This window comes from Asterias amurensis, chromosome 1 (assembly GCF_032118995.1).
Source record: "Asterias amurensis chromosome 1, ASM3211899v1".
NCBI classification, from domain to species: domain Eukaryota; kingdom Metazoa; phylum Echinodermata; class Asteroidea; order Forcipulatida; family Asteriidae; genus Asterias; species Asterias amurensis.
The window spans coordinates 21,965,718-21,985,358 of record NC_092648.1 but is presented as its reverse complement, the minus strand read 5'-3'; the positions used below and the strand labels follow the sequence as shown (position 1 = coordinate 21,985,358).

The 19,641-nt window shown below is 36.9% G+C and overlaps 1 protein-coding gene across 2 annotated transcripts in view; it reads right to left on the bottom strand.

The window, feature by feature from the left end:
* LOC139951758 (77 kDa echinoderm microtubule-associated protein-like) overlaps positions 1 to 19,641 on the bottom strand; it is a 67,453-nt gene that overhangs the window by 44,894 nt on the left and 2,918 nt on the right. The window contains exons 2-3 of one of the 2 annotated variants that reach the window (XM_071950862.1): positions 6,967 to 7,149; positions 2,759 to 2,797 (exon numbers count right to left, since the gene is read on the bottom strand). In XM_071950862.1, coding sequence (XP_071806963.1) covers positions 2,759 to 2,797; positions 6,967 to 7,149 — 222 coding nt within the window. The remainder of the gene's footprint in view (positions 1 to 2,758; positions 2,798 to 6,966; positions 7,150 to 19,641) is intronic. The other variant, XM_071950914.1, reaches the window with a different exon arrangement.

Sequence of the window (19,641 nt, the reverse complement as noted above, 5' to 3'; positions counted from 1 at the left end):
ACCTAGGTACTATAAATCAACTGAATTCATTATCTCATTAATTCAATGAGACCGCATATTTAGGTTGATTCATGTTTCCATATTGTCTGAACGGATAACACAGCCTAAGCACAAATAATTTAGCTCTCCACTTCAAATGCGACGACAACGGATCCTCAATTTTCCCACAAAGATTATTTCCATAATGAATCTCATCCATTAGAAACGTCCAACCTCGAAGTGAAAATAGCTCATTTCCTTTAACCATGGTCGCTTTTGTGTCTAACAAGGCTGGATATCAGAGGTCAACTTGACTAGAGGTCACTGTCCCCAGCCCATTTATGTGTTCTGAGGATTTGCCCGAGAGTGATTGGACACAATGGAGAAAGCAGAACAGACAAAACAGCTTGCATCTGTCTCATTGAACAGATCCTTGACCAAATCAGGTCGGTTAAAGGGTGTGGGAAAATTACAAGAAAATGTGAGAAAATGTCATTTCTTTCTCAGTGCTAAACACCTTCTTTACTAAAATTATTAACAAATTGTATGTATGTTTCTAACTTTAGGGCGTTTTAAAATAACATAAATTTGAAACTTTAAAAACAAAACAAAATTTGACACAGCATGAAATTTTGTCATGCTGAAATTGTCGTAAATTTTCCAATATGCCCGAATTAGAAGTGAGGATAGGATGCGTGTGCAGTGCTTTAAAAATGTTACAATGTCACTCTTTTTGTACAGATTTTGTTTGATATTCTATGGAAAAAACAAAGTTCTACAACCAACCAAACCAATCAATCTGTCTGTTAATGCTAGATTGGATAACTTAAGGCATGTTTATTATCTCGAGTTGATTGAGAGCTATTTTTATTCTGAAAAAGAACATCAGACAGATGGGTGTTTATAGCCCCCTCTATCAACAAAAGGAGGCCAATCCAAGAAACCTAATACATGGTCACAAGTCAAGCCCACATGTTCTGAAAAGATTCTAGCTGGTGCCATTGAATCACACCAACTTTGACAAAAGCATAAATATACCCCTCTCAAAATTATATGTTACAAATTATAAGAGAGATTTCATACGCAATTTGTTTTTATCACAAAACTTTACTAGATTGTATTCTCCACCATTACATGCATTGTTTCAATTGAATCCAGCTGCTAAATCAAACAGTGTTAAAGACACTTAACTGGACACCTTTAATAATTGTCAAAGACCAGTCTTCTCTCTTGGTAAATCTCAACATATGCACAAAATAACAAACCTCTGAATTTTGTTTAACTCAATTGGTCGTCCAAGGTGCAAGATAATAGTGGAAGAAGTTGTGTGCTTTAGTCGCTTGATTTTGGGACCTCAACATCTAATTCTGAGGTCTTGAAATCAAATTCGTGGAAAATTACTTCTTTCTCAAATACTATGTTACTTCAGAGGGAGCCATCTCTCACAATGTGTTATACTATAAACAGCTCTCCATTGCTTGTTACCAAGTATGTTTTTATGCTAAAAAAAATCGGAGAAATTTCCAATAGTGTCCACTGCATTTAACAGTATAGAGTACAATAATTAAGTACATTTGACTTGGTTTTTTACATGTTGGCGCTCATTTGCACACAACAATTATTTTGTTATACTCCATAAAAAGAAAATTCTTTGTGACTTCCATATTGAATAAACCTGGGCCAATTTCACAAAGAGCTAAGATTGATCTTAAATGTGTATCATTCTGTACTGCTTTTAGCAAGGAGTGATGTCACAATACAAATTCTTATGGCAATAGTACTTCGATGAATCAAGCCCACTGATCATTAGCGGCAGAAGGGGACAAGACTTATGACCTTTAGGGCAGTTTTACAATAAACAATACTCTAAAAGAAAGTTAGTACAAATTATTTCTACAGAAACCATAGTTTGCTTCAAACAGTTCTTTTTAGAGTTTAAATCAACCAATACAGAACAAAAAACTGTTGCTTTGCAGCCTTTCTAAAACTCTCACCAGGGCTTCAAAGTTACCTCCAAATAGCGCCCTCTGTTGGTCAACATAAGCTTAATTCTTTATTTTAAAAAAGAATATGAGGGGTGATCCTGTTCACAAACAGACACAGTATTGGGATCTTGAAAAAGCCAGGATTTGCAAAATATTAATTGTTCAGCAATCACTTTAATGATGTTATAACAAACAATTTCCATAATTTCTATTTAATTTATGAGACATTCCTCCATACTGAACTTTGTTCCACATGATATCTTTAAAAACAAAAACATGTATGAATCCTTTACTTAAAAAAGTGCAAATTTTAGTAAAGTGTGGGTGGAATAAGCTTTCAAAGTTAAAGGCACTGGACACTATTGGTAATTGCTCAAAATAATTGTTAGAATAAAAACTTACCTAACGAGCAATGGAGAGCTAATGATAGTACAAAACATGGTGAGCAACGGTTCCCTCTGGAGTAATGTGGTTTTTCAGAAAGATGTAATTTCTCACTAAAATAATAAAAGACCTCAAGCCTGAAGCCTTTTATTAGACATCTTAAAGCACACAAATTTGTGCAACAAGGGTTTTTCTTACATCTGAAAGCACACAAATTTGTGCAACAAGAGTGTTGTTTCTTTCATTATTCTATTGCAACTTAGATGACCAATTGAGTCAAAATTTTCACAGACTTGTTATTTTATGCATAAATTGGGACACACCAAGTGAAAATGGTCTTTGACAATTACCAAAGATGTCCAGTGCCTTTAAGAGGGTTAGAGTGATTGGAAATCGGTGAGACATCTTACCTGTATAATCTTTGATTTTGAAAGGTCCTTGCGGTACCCCTGTAAAATCACACATCCACAGTGCAGAGAATTGATGTTAGCACTCTCAAACCATGAACCAGCATTCCCGGTGAAGACAAGCACCCTAGCATGCTCCACAAGGTATGCGGGTAGGCAGGCAGGGGGAGGAAGTAGGGGTAAGGGGTAGGGGGTCACCAGTTTGTTAGGACATGCAAGGTGGGCTGAGAAAGGGGCAGTAGGAAAGTTTGACAGCATGCGGTTTGCTTGTATGTGGACAGCTTTAAGTAAAATAAAGAAAAGAAAACATGCAATGCAAAGACAACAGGACACAAAATACCAAACAAGCGATTCTTGCTTGATCCTTCCAGTGTGTCAACTGCGTTGTAAAGAGCACTCAGATTTAAAACCTTTATGTCTTGAACAATAAGTCTAGTTTAATTGCAGGGGCATAACGTTTTTGTTTATAATGACAAGAAACGGACATGAAGGCTTTTCGCAAAACACTTTAAGCAGACACACTGGAAGCATACAAGCATGAAGTAGGCCATAAGTGACATTGTAAATGTTAGCTAATAGCATGCATTAAATGTACCACCAATCCACCATAACATAAGAATATGAATGTTTAGCAATGTAGATAAACATTTAAAGTAAAGCCTGTAAGCACCGGTACTCAAGTACTTTTGACAATTAATGTACATTTAAACAGTGAACAATGCACCACCTGAAAGGAAGGAAAATTTATGAAGAGATGATCTGATCACTGAAAATAAAATCAGAATAGGCCCTATATACATAGGTCTAACAAAAGAACTACATCACATGTAGAGGCGCAGTGTGCCATATTTTTCAAACCTGATAAGCATAGAGCAAGGACAAAGTACTCCAGGTTGGATGTACTTGTACACATATTATGCAGCTAAATTCTTGAAAGGAATAAACAGGTAGCTACACAGAAAAAATAACGCAACAGTACATGTAGATATAATGCAAAAGAAGCCCGTAGCGAAATTTAGCAATTCCATTAATTGGATAGTATGCAAATTAATCCAGGTACAAGGTCATGTCGAATCCTTGAAACAATTCATGCAATTAAAAACGTTGCTGCAGAGTGAGAGAGATTATTTAAAATAATAAGTATGACAGACAGATATATTAGTGAGCATGTTTGGTTACTTATGGTCATTGGGAGCCAAGGTACAATTTGCTGTTTAGGCTCAGGGCAATTTAACCAAAGCTGATTTATGCACCGTGCAAATAGGACAACATTTGCTTGCAATATTAACAACTGTATTGTTCAGTATGATATTGTACTTGTGTGTTTGATCTCAGTTTTCTTAAGTGATGCTTTTAACATCAAATTCATAGAGGACAAATTGTGGAAAGTGAAGAATATTGTTCTCAAAATGGTTAGAAATATTTCGTTTTAATCTAACTATCTGATTAATCTGCAGGTGTTTTTTTATGAGTTCAAATCCATAACCTTGTTTCTAAAAAATAAACCCCAATCAACTTAAATGTAAATATACCGCATGAGTTTTTATTTCCTCAATATATTCCGCATTAAACAAAACTGAAACTGGGCTCATGAGTGTAAGTTGAACTCTACAATTACAACTACTACGTATAATTCACACAGGTGCTTCTGAGTACTGCAAAACTGCATGTAAAAACTGCCAAATCGTGCAGGGCAAAACAATGAATCATGCTGCCCTATTGTCTTTGTAAGCAGCTGGCCTGGCGCAATGTCATGGATTATTCCTAGTCTAGGACTGCGTCTGTGGATAATGAACTAGTCTAATAAGTCACCAGAAACCCTGTAAATACTGGGTAGTTCAACAAAGTGTATTAATTACTGGGGAATATCAATTTGCGTCTGAATCCCTCTATTGATTGACCCTTAAATATCGGTTTGTAGCGGTTCTGATTTTTAAAGACAAAAAGTTCAAACGTTGGTTTCAGCAAATGAAATCTAGTATACGGAGTACATTTTCTGCCCCAAAATATTGGCCACCATTTTGTATGTGCGACATCGGTTATAAAAAAAACATCTGGGTTGACACAAGTCTACCTTTTTATTTAATTTTTTTTTTTAATGATGTTAGTTCATTTGTACTTCGATATAATAGTTATGTGGGTAATTTGATGGCATTATTATTCATGTACAATGCATAATTATTTTAAAATGCATTTTTTTTTTGAGAGGGCTGCCAGTATTTTCACCAACCACTGGTTGGAACCATATAGATGAACTTCCATTTCATGAGGTACATGTAGATGCTTGTTAATTAAATGTTCTTTAGGAAAATTGTTAAAATGTACAAACTGTGTGTCGTGGACACGATAAGAAAAAAAGCTAGTCAAAGAAATGAATATATGCAAAAACTTCCAAAGCATTTGAGTAAACTCTTCCATGCACCATGCGATACAAAAAGAAAACACTAATAATTTCATGACAAGAATTAAAACATTCTTAAGTAATTTTCCACCAGAAGCAGCGAAAGACAAAATATGCTCAAATGAAATTTCCAAAACCAAATGTATTGTATTTGTTTAATCCATGCAACAATCACCAAACATATGCCTAGTTGCCCTGCACTACCAACAAAATTGCTCTACCAAAATAAAGCATGCAACGATTGATCAAATCCATGAGAAAAGACTTGCATATTTTCATTTTTAATCTAATAAGCAAACTGGTTGATACAGAAAGCCAACTCTTCCTTTAAACTAAACTAAACCAAAAAAAAAAAAAAAAAAAAAATCAAAGTTGATGTCAGTCCTACAGGGATGAGATTTGATAGACGTAGACAAATCCTTGAAAATGGCTTTCTAGTCTGGATTCCACGTTATTCTAGATCTGGACCCTCCTAATGCTTATCATTCAGGAGGTTCAAGCACTCTGTGTACCACCAGATAATACACTGTGACTACTTTCTGACTTTACAGCAAATTTGTAGGCTCAATGAGATTTTCAGAAAATGCTAAAATCGGGAATAAATCTGAGCAAAGTTTTCAAAAAATACAATCATTGAACAGTTTGAGAGTTGTGATTTGTGATCAAAGAACTGCTTGATTTAAAACCCTTTTATTAGAGTAAAAGATATTTACATATCAAATGTTAAGAACAACAATTCCTTTTGTAAGAATTTGTTGAGGAAAAATGGCATGACTTGTCCATTTTAGTTTTGGTTTCAAAGTACTTCACTTTGATGAACAAGCAACAGAAACTAATGACTAAATGAGCGAGCACGCCCTTCAAAAGCAAAGAACCATGATTGCTGCCTGGTGTAATATTAGCTGGATGCTTTCTATGCCGAAGCATTGTACAAATCTAATTTTACAGTGTGTTAAATTTTCACATTCCCCCTTGAAAATACATGTTGTTTCCCCGATGGCAGGTGCAAGTAACAGCTAAAACCTTCTCCTTTACCGAAAAGGTTTTCTTCTTTGTATTATTGTGGGTTATGAGATCAAAACAACCACACCATCTTTCCTTCCAAGTGTTGATTCTGAACTGTGATTATCCCTAACCCTCCCAAAAGAGAAAGCTTTTAAGATTCAAACTTTAAAGGTCATCTTTAAACTGTTAAAACTGTTTATAGATGACCTCAACTTCAGGAATTTATGAAACAAATGTGACATCAACAACATGTTTTCTTTTTTTTAACAACCATGTTGAAGCTTATCCTTTATTCTAAATAAACCTGTGTGCCCCCCCCCCATCTCTCCCCAGTGTGTAGCACCCAAAGAGCTCCCTCTGTAACCAAAAAGCACCCATTTTTGAATCTCTGTTTTGGTTAGTCCTCCTCTGTATCCACCAGCAAAGCAAAAAGCTCAGAATTAATAGCGTGCTCCAAAGAAACTATGCTAATGAAAGTTCTAATGACTGAATGCAGGACTGGAATTGCATGGATGCCACAGAGGCCAGAGCCTCACAGAGGCCATAGCCTCTGTTGGCCTAGTCCTGGCCTTGATGCCCCTTCAAAGTTTTCCCGTATGTACTAAAAGGGTTACCAATGGAAGCGCCCTTTGATAATGAAAATGGCCTTGCCCTCTCAAAGACGAAATTCCAGGCCTATGAATGATATTCCTTCCTCAACTCTCGCAATGGGTGTTGACTATTTTATTTTGTTAACTTTTTTAATAACACAAACTTCAGCAATGTGCTCTGACCAACTGCTCCGGACTGATTCCTGCATACATACCTCTTTGTGAATTTTTTAAGTTTTCTACTGTTGTTAACCTTCTTACGACGTCGGCAAGTGCCGCCTTAAGACATGTGATCTCATCCTCTTGGTCTTTAACCTGTCCCTCCAGCTTTGCAACACGCTCGTATAGATCAAAGCCATAGTCTGGTACGTCAGGGTTAGAAGGATACAGAAACTCTTCTGAAAATAGAAATGAGGTCAAAGCGGCGTTCAGTATTTATTTCTGTTAAAAGCAAGGGTTCTGTATATTTACATAAACAGAAAAATTGGGACAAATTCTCTCAGCACCTGACGTATAATCTGCTTCTTCTTGAACATGTTTAAAGCTGTATCATTCAGATTTATTTGAATGCTTTTGAATATCAGTCGAAAGGAGGTGTGCATTTATTTATTGTACGTGTACCGTTATCCTGAATTTCCAAAGTCTGGAAATAGTAACACAACACTTAAACAGCTACCTGAGCGGAATGTTTTCAACAGAAATGGTATTTTTACTTGTTTATAATGCACTTGTTCACCATTTTAATGTAATTTTGATATGTGTACACTTCTGAACTTTTCGTAATTATCGATTAAAAAATCAGGCCCCTACCTAAAGGTTTCTTTAAAAACTAAAAACACTTCTGCCGTTGAGAGCGGGCGTCAAAGGACAATGCCGCTGACGTCATTTGTGGGAGTTTGCTTTGTTATACATCCACGCTGCAACAAAGCGGCTTTATCTACTTATGACGTTTTGAGAGTGATTACGTAACGGGGCTTTTCGCAAATCTCGCAGAAAAGCCCTGGACAAGGGCATACAAAATGATTGTTTTTTTACACAATTGAAACCTTTTTATCATCATATGACTCGATTTGCTTATTCATCGAAAACATTTAAAGTGGAATTCAGCAAAGTTGACATTTTCGTTCAAGCAGGTCTTTAATGGGGGATGGAATTGACACCTCAGTGTCCAAATATTTCTAGACAGTCACTCTAAAAATGATTTGTACTGTAACAGTAATATTTTCATTCAAGCACGGTTTTAGTTTAAAAAGCTTTAAAAAAAGGTGTTCATGCGCCCCTGTAAAGCAATTTAGGTTCCTAAAGTCAATCCATCACCTAGTTTGCCCGATGATAAAAGACAAGCTTTACTCTTGTAACTAGCAGGGGTACTACACTGTAACAGTGTGACACAACTCCATATTGGAAAAAGAAGAAATTATAAGTTACTTGAGGTTTTCCCTGCATTGGTGTCTAACTGTAATATATAAAGCACAGTCTTTCCGCATGGGAATCTAACCCCACCCGCGACCTTCCACAATCTAGTATTGTTTTACGCAGCTTTTTACATGTTGCACGTGAACATGGTTGGTACGCCATTAAGTTCGAACACAGAGGTGACAGACCAGCTTGATTCCTATAGCCATGCTATTGACCCTTGCACGCACGTCACACGCGGCGACTGAAGCCACGCTCACCATGTTGGTGGGCAGTTAGGTTTACGTTTATTAACGCCGCGTCGCCTAAAATGCACACTTCACTGCATGACGCACAGCATAAAAACACAGTGAAATTGCCCACCAGTATGGCGCAAGATTTTTCTGATGATGACGTCACTTGAAATGGGTCAATAGGCCCAACCATGGAGTAAGGAAAGCTTCCTCAATGCTGTATAGGAATAACTTGACTTCTGCAACGTTGATTGTGTTATTTTTGCAGCAGAAATTTTCAATGTGGGATCACAAAAAGTTCTATAGGCCTACAACTAGGACAAAGTTAAGTGGGATGTCATTCCATGTCAAATCAACCAATGGAGGTACGAGTCACCTCTCAGATTTGGCTATTAAATGAACACATGCAATGACCACATGCAATGATCCAGAGAGGTACGTATGTACATGTAACAGAGAAAACTGCCTCAGTGTCCATGGAAATGTTTGGTACAACATTCAGCTTCCAGAAGAAGGTCAAAGGGCATGGTAGGCTAACATTGTTCACCAGCAGCATATATGTTCATTGATTACACACACTCTGACATTGGACAACAAAAATTAACATAATACCGTATATAATTAGCATGCATTACTGCGAAATTTACCAAATGGTTTAGGTCTTTTAGCTCTGCCCATATGAGCCAACTTGATGAGAGGTGGTGGTGGCTGCCTGGTTCCCTTGGTAACGCTCACCTCACCTTCAATGGAATCCACCTCATACAACTCAGAAGTATCCCACAAGTCCCTGCCACTTCCGAAGTCCCACGTGTCATGCGCCATATTTTTTTATTTCAACCACTTTGCTTATATTGAGAAAATATACAAAGTCCAACCAAAACACAGAACTGTCACTGACACGACTTAACAACGCACACTGCTCGTAGTACCAGTAACTATTTCTGTATACAAACAGCAGGAAAGGATCCATTAACATATTTCTTGTCTAAGGGCACAAGACTCTCGTTCTCTGCTATAAAGGTTCTTGAAGACTGATGGGGGAAATTTGTTTGAGAGCAGTTCCAAGGGATTTCCTGCTCCAATTTCCTGAGTTTGCATGACCCTGCCACTGGTGCCTGTATTAAACCAAGTAATGAAGCTAGGCAAACTGGGGTTTTCCATTCCACTAAATTGTGGGATTTTAAGTGGCTTTGATTTCCGCTCATTGCAAACAAACTGATGAGTCACTCATGGTTGCTAAGATCCCCTTTAACACCTTTTGTGCATTACATACTCATGTTATGACAAAGTTAACACTTAAATAATAAGTATTAAATTTTAATTTATTATCATAAAGTTATGCCAAGAGATGAAGCAGCCTTGCATTATGAAATATTATTCTAAGGAGTATAACAAGGGGCTAATTTTGTAAAGCTGTCTTGATTTTTAATTTTCCCATTAAAATGAATTTTTTCAAACTGTTTTTTTTTATATTTATTTTTTTATACTTCTCATAGCAACAGAAACTCAGAAACTTGCTTAGTTGAACAGTTTGTGACACTACTCGATGCTTTATGGGTCCTGATTTTGCCCTGACAAAACGAATAGGCACAGGTCTTCCATCAAGTCAGTTAGGTTACCCCTTATGCTATACTGCAACACAAGGGATTGCGTTTGCATTGTATTATACGAAAACTCTTACGGCGTTTGGATACAAGTGGGATACTTGTCAGGCAAACCAGACTTGTAATACATTCTCTAAGGTCTAATCATCAATCATACAGACCTAACATCATTGGGAAGGTGTGCTCGAGACAATTAATGTTTCTCAAACATTTTACAAACACTCTACAGGCTTGTATGCTGTTCATATCAATCACTAGACTTGTGGACAAGTCGTTATTGGTTTGTTACAGTTGTAGTAGAGTCATGGTGGTGGCGTAATGATTCAGGTCTCTGCGATCGACAACTGCTTTCGCGAGATCACTGTGCTCAGCGCGAGTCTCGCAGGGGACAGCAGTCTCACAAAAATAACTACCAGGGTATCGGGAGAGACTGTCGGAGCGCTATCACCGTGGCAGACATGTAACGACTTGTCCACAAGTCTATTCAAACACTAACCAAGTGAAATAATGAGAGCATCCTGCACCAAGTGTTATGGAGAGGAACTATGTCATTAAACAGGAACTAAGGCATCTTAGGGTCAATCCACTTTGACCTCTGACCCTGAAATCAATTAGCATTGAGCCTAAATCAAAGCGTACAGTCAGCGCAGTAACACTACAAGTCCCTTAGTGCAGAAGTGAGTGTTTCGCTCTCTCTGACTATTCAGGAAATACCAATAAGCTGTCATTGTGGAAATATTAATATTTCTACATCGTGAGGAGATAATGACCATAAGCCCTAATTGATTTTAATGTCAGAAAAAACACATGTATTCATACATATATTCACAAAGACGTTTTGGTTTTCTGAAGCAACGCAACTTGATTGTAATGCAAAGTAGCAAAGCAATTTGGACTTTTCTAGAAGGTGTTTTTCTACAAGGTGTAGAGTGATAAGAAACATTTCCGGTTGTTTTAATTGTCTAAGACCTGGCACTGAGATGCAAGACTGGGTGCCTATATCCTACTTCATCCCAAGGTGGTATGCCTTCACCATCATACCTACATGTAGACGACAATTAATTTCAGCGCATTCTGTGTACATTCTCTGAACATTGTATGGAAAAAACAAAATTTGCTTCCTTATAAAGGGCTTTGACACGTTTTGTAGATCAAATTTTTGGCCACTCATTGTGATGAATGCAGATGTATGTAAAATAATTTACCAGAGAAGTTTCAAGTTTCAAGTTTGTGCATTTGGTGTCGTACTAAATAAATCCCTTTGAAGGGACTGTGTTGTCATGACCAAAGCAGGCCTGTGGCCGGCTGTACATGAGATCATGAACTCATTTAAATGCCCATTTACTGCACGAGCGCGCCCTTCCTTTGTAATAATAGTGAAAAGCGTAAGTGCAGGAACTGGGTAAGTTAGTAAAAAGATTTAAATGTTATTTTTAATTCTCTCAACTCTACACCGTAGACAATAAATCCTAAACATGAGAAAACGCACTAGGTTTGATTCTAAAACTCTGTTATAAACCCTATTCATACCTTAATATATAGATTTAACCTACATTCCAGTGCATGCAGAATATGATGCAAAGCTCTGGACTTTAGTCCTGATTCACAACAACAGGTGTTTTCTCTAACCTGATGCTCAACATCAGCCTCAAAAGTGAGAATAGGTTTCAGAAATCCTACCCACCTTTATAATGCAACCACCAATCCCCTCTCACCGTCTGCTAACCCACATGGGTAGTAGCAAGAATTAAATTATCAACCTTTCCACCAATCCACCATCTCTATTTGGTTACCAAGATCTACGGAAGCAAGAATCCTATAAATGGCTACACCATTATAGTCTATGGAATTCAGTTAAATTTTAATGTTCATTTACTTTCAAAAGGATCAATCAATTACATACTGTACAAATTTTTCAATAATTAATTTTCAAGACAAATCCATTTGGTTTAATGAAGAAAAAGACTTGAAAAAAAAGTTAACAATTACAAAAAAATTGCCAGAAGTTTGTAACTTGTCCGGCCTGGGTTTACACACCGGCTACATGAGCCTATATTCTGTTGCCCTGCGGGTAATTTGCATTGGTACCCCCTTCAATAGGTTCTAACCATAGAGTTATATATAAGAACTAGAGGGCGCACTGGCCTATATACGCGCTCCGGCATGTGCGCAGGCGGCCATTTTCTAAGTTGACAAAACTGGCATCCCACAGCATGTGTTTGTGCGGCCATTTTGTAAAGATGAACAAAACAGCATCGCGTAGCGTTCAATAAACACAAACTCCAACGTGTGTTTCATATTCAACGCGCGTATATAATGGCCCGCACGTGTCTCCTTGCGGTCCCGTCGCCTTTGTGCAAGAAGCACTCTATGGTTCTAACGGGCTTACATGTCTGTTTTTTTTCCAATGGTAGTACTTACAAAATGAAAATGGCCTTACAAAGATAAAGTTTCAGGCCAGACTGCTCCAAAACAAGCTGGTTTCAGGTAGGACACTTTTCAAATGACAATTTCTTGATGTAGGGTGTAGTGGCCGAGCGGATAAGAGCAGTGAACTCAAGCTCTGTGGGTTCGAATCCCGGTCGTGACACTTGTGTCCCTGAGCAAGACACTTAACTATGATTGCTTCTCTCCACCCAGGGGTAAATGAGTACCAGTGAGGGCAGAGATGGTTCTTGCGATTGATTTAGCCGGGTAGCGCATATTAATGTGGCACAGGCTGCATACTTCCCAGGGAGCTGAGATGGTTTTTAAAAAGCAATGAATGAAGGCCCAGTGACGAGGGGTAATAATGTTGGAGGCGCTTTGAGACGTCCTCCGGATTTGAAAAGCGCAAAATAAAATCTGGTTAATATTATTATCACTATTATTATTATTATTATTATTATTATTATTATTATTATTATTATTATTATTATTATTATTATTATTATTATTATTATTATTATTATTGATTTTGTTTGATTTAAATGTAGCTATCAGGGATTCAATGGCTGCTGTTTTCTAAAGTTTGCCAAGTGTTCCCTAAGCAGAGGCTTTTACCAAGCAAATCCTCAAAGCATTTTCATGCAACTTCAACCACCATTTGAGCCCAAGTTTGCACAGCTTTGTTATGGTATGCATGCATGTTTGGAAAACAAGTGAGGTTCCTGGTCTTTGATAATTACTAAATGTATACCTTTATTTTAAGTGATGTCTTTATGTAATAAATGTAAAATAAACATATTTTAAAAACTTGTACGGTAACATCTTTTACCTTCAACTTATAACTTAATGTAAATACTTCATGGAAAATTCAAGGAAGTGCTTGTTCCGTGAGGAGGAAATGATTGGAAGAAATGGAACAGCAACGCAATGAAAACAAGTAAAAAATTCATAATTATTTCCTTTGTCTGATCAGGGTACGAATTTGTCTGGCACTTTTGCATAGCAAAATATTTAGACAGAGCAATGAATGCTAATTTTGAAGAGCAACTGTTATTTTTTGAGTCGCAACAAGGGAAATCGTGGATACTGTTTGATACCGAAGTAAAAACTGTAACAGTGGAGTTACACAGTACAACTCAGGTATCCCCTTTAAAGCAAAAACACTATGTAAACCTATAGTTGGTTCATCTGACTGGGGTCAGATTTCTCTTGAGTACATACATGTACTAATGTAATGTACACATAAATGTCTAGAAAAAGAGTCTATGGACTATACACTCAGACTTGATTTATGATACTTTGCTTGCAAGAACACATTAACAAAATTGGTTAAAAATTAATTACAAAAACCAAACACCCTAGACTACATTTAACACAAACAAAGTTTCTCATTCCGAAAAGATCCCAAAAAATAGAATAGTAATAATACTTACAAATAATGCCTACAAAATTCATCCGAGAATGTTTTCAGCTTTTCATCAAAAAATTGGGCAATGCAACTTTTTGCAACGATTATAAAATAGAAATTTAGTATTGCATAAACCATTTTGAAGGGACAAGGAATAAGACTTTTACCATGTTATTTTGCTCAATGCTGATTTTGACTCTGACTGGGACCCAGACTTATGACATGTGGTTATACTACACTGTACTGTGTTTGCAATTCTGACAAGAAAGGGACAGAGTCGTCATTTCATTAAATTCACCATACTGAACCCTACTACTTCCATATGGTGCCTGACATTAGTCATTTTGATACGCGTACAATCACACAAATGAAACATTTCATTGCCTACTTTTACAAGTAACTGCAGTTTTGATGCATTCCACCTCTGCCAATAATGAAATGCCTAAAGATGTTTTATCAATCTCACCCACCATCATATTGTAAAACCTATACAGGAGAACTATTCTGCTTCAGGTGTGTCATACGGTATGCAGATTCCCCCCTCTAAATTTAATTAAACCATTTCAAGTGTACTCTGTAGTTCAACAAAATTACACCGAGATACATCTGAACACAAAGTATTTTGACACACCCTGTATTGATAGATATTGTGCACTATGTATATATTGTTTGTGTCTGGGGCAGACCTAGATATTCAGTGAAAAAATTAATTAAAACAAGACCTAAAAAATACAGTTCAAAGAAGATTCAATGTACCGGTACATGAAACGTAAAAGCCACACGCAGGCCCTATTGCATTATCATTCAATTATAGGCGAGTTAAAAACCAGTGAGGCACACAACGGTAGGTTATGTTGACATGTGCATGATTACACAACAAACGTATTAGAAGTGACAAGTTCATTGCATATTGTTAACATGACTCTGCGTCCATCCCAAGGCCTTCTCCACACTTGTGTTGGCAAACCCACCCACAGAAAAATTTGTCATCAGTTAATGTTTTTGAGGTTTTAAAAGCGTCACCTGCAGCCAATTTGATAATGAAATGCCCAGCTGAGAATTTGTCAGTTCTGAACTTTAAATTTGTAATATTTGTTGTAGGGCCTATATTTCTTGTTTATTACAATTTCTTGTTATTGCAATGATACAATTTTACACTGGGCTGCAGGCCCGAGATTCAAGTGTTGGGCAAGTAAACTCCTGACCAGATCATATGCAGCAGTCTTGTGTTTTAAACCTCATGTCATATCAGAAACAAGTTAAATGTTTAAATATTGACTTAAAGACATTGGACACTAAATTGGTAATTGTTTATGACCAGTCTTCTCACTTTGGTGTATCTCAACATATGCATAAAATAACAAACCTGTGAAAATTTGAGCTCGATTGGGATAAAGTCTTGTTGATTTTACCCCAAATTCAAGCCCTCGGAAGTCTGTTTGAAACTTAATTCAAGTCTCAAGAAGTGTGTGTAGTTACAATTTGCACGTAGTTTTGACAAATTTATATGGCAACATCATGAGGATTTCTGGAGATATAAAGCACATTGACCTTGCAATTTCTTAAAGGTCTGAGAATATCATGCTCTTTTTTTTGTGCTATGAACACTCATGAACAGCTTTTAAATGACAAGGAGAAGACTGACAAAATAGTTACTTTTGACTCACTCTCTCTTATGCCTCTTTTTCTTTTTCGCCCATTTTTGTGTTGAGTTTTTCACTTCTCATTTTATAGGTTACTATGTCTAGTAAGCTTAAATTTTCAAAGTCATTTTTAGTTAGACACAATTCATCACAAAATGAATATTCAATAATATCGCCATAATTATTTTACATCACAGTTTGCTTGTCATATATGTCAAGTTTGTTCCAATGGCCCCTTCATCTTCACACAAATCTCACCCCTTTGTAAAAAGTGGCCTTGGATTTGTGAATAGTTTGCAAACAATCAATTAGTTTCACTGAAATGTGTTCATCTTCATTTATAACAAAACAAATTCAACGTTTTTGTTTGAGGTATTACTTTTCAATTGTACATTGTATTATGAAGCATAAGATGGGAATGCAAAATGATACATAATACTTCCAGAATTCAGCAAACAAAAGCAGTGTTTAATTAAAACAACACACCTTTTTGTTATTCACTGTTTCTCACAGGGAGTCACCCGCATTGAACTGCCTCATAAGAGAGACCCTCGCATTTTAATGATTGTGTGTTTCAGTTTTCAGTACTCTTCCCAACGTGACCTTAGTGGGATTAAAGAGTTCTAAACAAAGGGAATCATTATTATGACATTTGTCACACAGGCCAATCAATAAACCTAAAAATACTTCTCACTGATTGGAATAATTGGTCCCTAGTTGCATTGAATTAGTGTCATCATGGGAATATTTCATTCATTATTGCGCTTGTTGTTTTATAAAATCAGAACAGCATGAACGATGATTAGCGAAGAAGGAATTCTAACATTTCACCCCACATCAGTCTGGGTTTAAGGATGAAAACAGGTCGAGTTTTTTTTCAAGCAAAACATTAAAGTACTGCCAGTACTGGCCCTCTTGTCTTGAAATCCAAACCTAATGAAGAGCATGTAGGCTATTTGTGCATCCTCCCATTCCAGTCTTTGTAATAAACCAGTTAGTCTGCATAAAATGATGAATAGTGTTAGTAAACCTGCATAATGTCCTATTTCAAAAGTTTCTTTAGTTTGCATTAATCTGCCTTAAATTTAGCCAATATAACCAGATGTGAACACTAGTGGTTACATCATTGTGACCAGGGCTGATCTTGACCCACAATGACTATTGGTGAGAGGTACAGCATACACCAAACTAAAACTGTACAATTTACTCTGGTCAGTTAAAATGTGTCAGTTAAAAGTGTAAAAATTGAAATTTTCACACAAAAATAACATACATGTAATTCTAGACTATTAATTTACATTCACAAGTTGTAAAAATTCAAATCAAGCATTTTTGTGTAAATAGTACAGTAACTGCCCCCATTAGAACTGGGCAAATGAAACGCACATTTTTTACTTATATGAGCAGTCACCCCCATGCTGAGAAACCCTTGGAGAGAGTCAAATTCTCCATAGAAATGCTACGATTTACCTCAAGAAACAAACACAGCTTGAAGTTTCATATCAAGGAATAAGGAAGCTAGGCTAGCCACAAACACATGTTACTGAAAGTCACGTACACCGAATCAGAATGTTTACATCAACACACATGGGTAGTTACTAGTATGTATCAAGGTTTTAGCCTGGATTTGGTAAAAGGGTGTCCAAATTTGCTGGAAATTTTAAAACTGGGTGTCCAAATTGTTCACCTACAATAAATTTACATGTAAATGACAGATGAAACAGGGTGTCCAAATTAAAAACAGGGTGTCCAAAAGACACCCAGACACCCCTCTGGCTAACACTATGGTATGTATGCCTATAGGTTAATATAATTCTAATAATATAGACCTTGTAGTTGAACCATATTTTACTGAAGGCCAACATATTTCAAAAACAGGGCATGGGCATGTGCCATTCTAAATTTGCATTTTTGGCCCTGATGATAGTGGTCTACATTTTCATTGTGTGCAGGTGTTCCCCTCTAGCTTCCAAAATTGTCAAATTTACTTTTTAAAACTGAAGAAACATGAAATTTGTGACTGTGAACGTTACACAAATGAGCGGAGCATGTAAAAAGTTGATTTCTTCGCAGCATAACAGTGTGAGTTTTTTCAAAAAGGAGAAAGGTTGTCAAACATTTGGACGACTGGCAGCCTCTGGTAAATAATTGGATGGGAAAACAATTATGTATACTCAGGCCTATGGCACCATTCACATTCCAGGGACGTGTACAATGTACATGTACAGTGTACACTTCACTTTGGAGTACTTACATACATTGTGCTCAATCGAAATGTTGATTTTTCACAAATTAAAATGGTGCGCCACGGCCGAACAGTTGAGAGCACCAGACTCAAACTCTAGTGTAATCAGCAGAGTATTAGTTCAAGTCCCAGTTGTGGCGCTTGGGAGCAAAGTTACCATCGGATTGGTAGTGCACGCAAAAGAACCCAGAAGAGTTCATGGTGTTTCTAGTTTGCATACATGTGGCAAGCACCCCTGTCTAAAGGTTTCTCAGGCTTGCAAGCTACCATGCACATTGTGATTAAGTTCACTTAATATGAGATGCCATCCTTGGTGTCATTACCAGAAAATTCCGAAATAATAATAAAAACTACCTTCAAGGAATACAATAACTGTAAAGTTTACTCATTAAGTGTTTTCCATTTTTATCTTCATTGCCAATTATTAGGCCTACATGATTTACCAATTACAAGAAGTACCGGTTACACTGTCTGGCAGGATGTACTTCACCTGAGGCAATGTCATAGAGCTGCTTCAGCACAAAAAAGTAGCTAAGCAGCACAGAATTATGCTTACCACAATTACAGTAACCAGCCAAAATAAGATATAGAAGAGTTTGCGGTAACACCATGTAATAACAATCTCTAAATGAGTTGGGGTGGTTCTGAAAAGAACCGTTGGGTTAACTCGACGTTTCGATCAGTACGCTCTGATCGTCTTCTGATCGTCTTCCTGGATCGTCGTCTTCTGATCGTCTTCTTTCTCCAGAAGACGATCAGAGCATACTGATCGAAACGTCGAGTTAACCCAACGGTTCTTTTCAGAACCACCCCAACTCATTTAGAGATTGTTATTACATGGTGTTACCGCAAACTCTTCTATATCTTATCTCCACCATGCAAAGTTTCAAATCCTACTCAGCCAAAATAACATTTCCCAATGTATCATTTGTAACTGTTATCCTGCCCTTTTGCTTGGACCTGATCATTGGTTTGGCACCATTGCAAATGTTCTTGAAAGTACATTTGATTTGATTTTCCCCTGTTTTTTTTTTTTTTAACACACACATGTCCTTTTACTAAGAAAAATTTAAACTTTACAGTTGTCAGTTTTCAAAATGTAAATTAAATGACCCGAGAGTGATTATTTAGTTCAACGTTCTTGTAGTTTTTAAAGGTACCATCAAACATCAAAGATGTCAATAACTGTATTGAATATAATCAGTTGCAATTGTGCTGTGTCACCTCAAGTGCAGTTTGTGATACACTTTGTTTGCTCACTCCAACTGTCATGTATTAAACTCATCCAAAAGTAAACAATAAAGAAAACCATATCTAGTGGCCAGTGATGACAAGGAACCACCTTTCCTTACTAACTTGTAGGGTGCAACATGCAACATAGTTGGTGTCTCACCTCATCATAGTATTTTACATAATGGAAAACCCGTGACCTACATTTCACCACCACTGCTAATGCTACATGATTGCATCTATAGGTAGAAAAACATTCTTTACAAAAATTCTTGAAAATTTAAGCAACCATGTATGATAGTAGGTAAACATGTGTGTCAGCTCACAGTAGGTTTATTTTATGAAAAGGAGGTGTTACTGACTGCATGTCGGCACGCACACACTACATGTAAACATAGCCTATGATGCATACACTTATTATTGAAAGGATTCAATAAAACTAATACAAAAACCTACTAAGAATAGATATCTGCCGAAGTTTAAGTATTTGTTCCCTTCACTCCTTTGGTGTACTATATAAGTCTGTCCTTTTACATGTTATTCATCATCCGTCTGAAAAATAACTGCATAATGCAGGGTATGCCCCATAGCCAGCTTCAGGTCACTACTTCCACTACATTGCATGTATCTATGGTCAGGGTGGGTCTATTATAAACAAACGAACAAACGAACACCAAGAGCCCT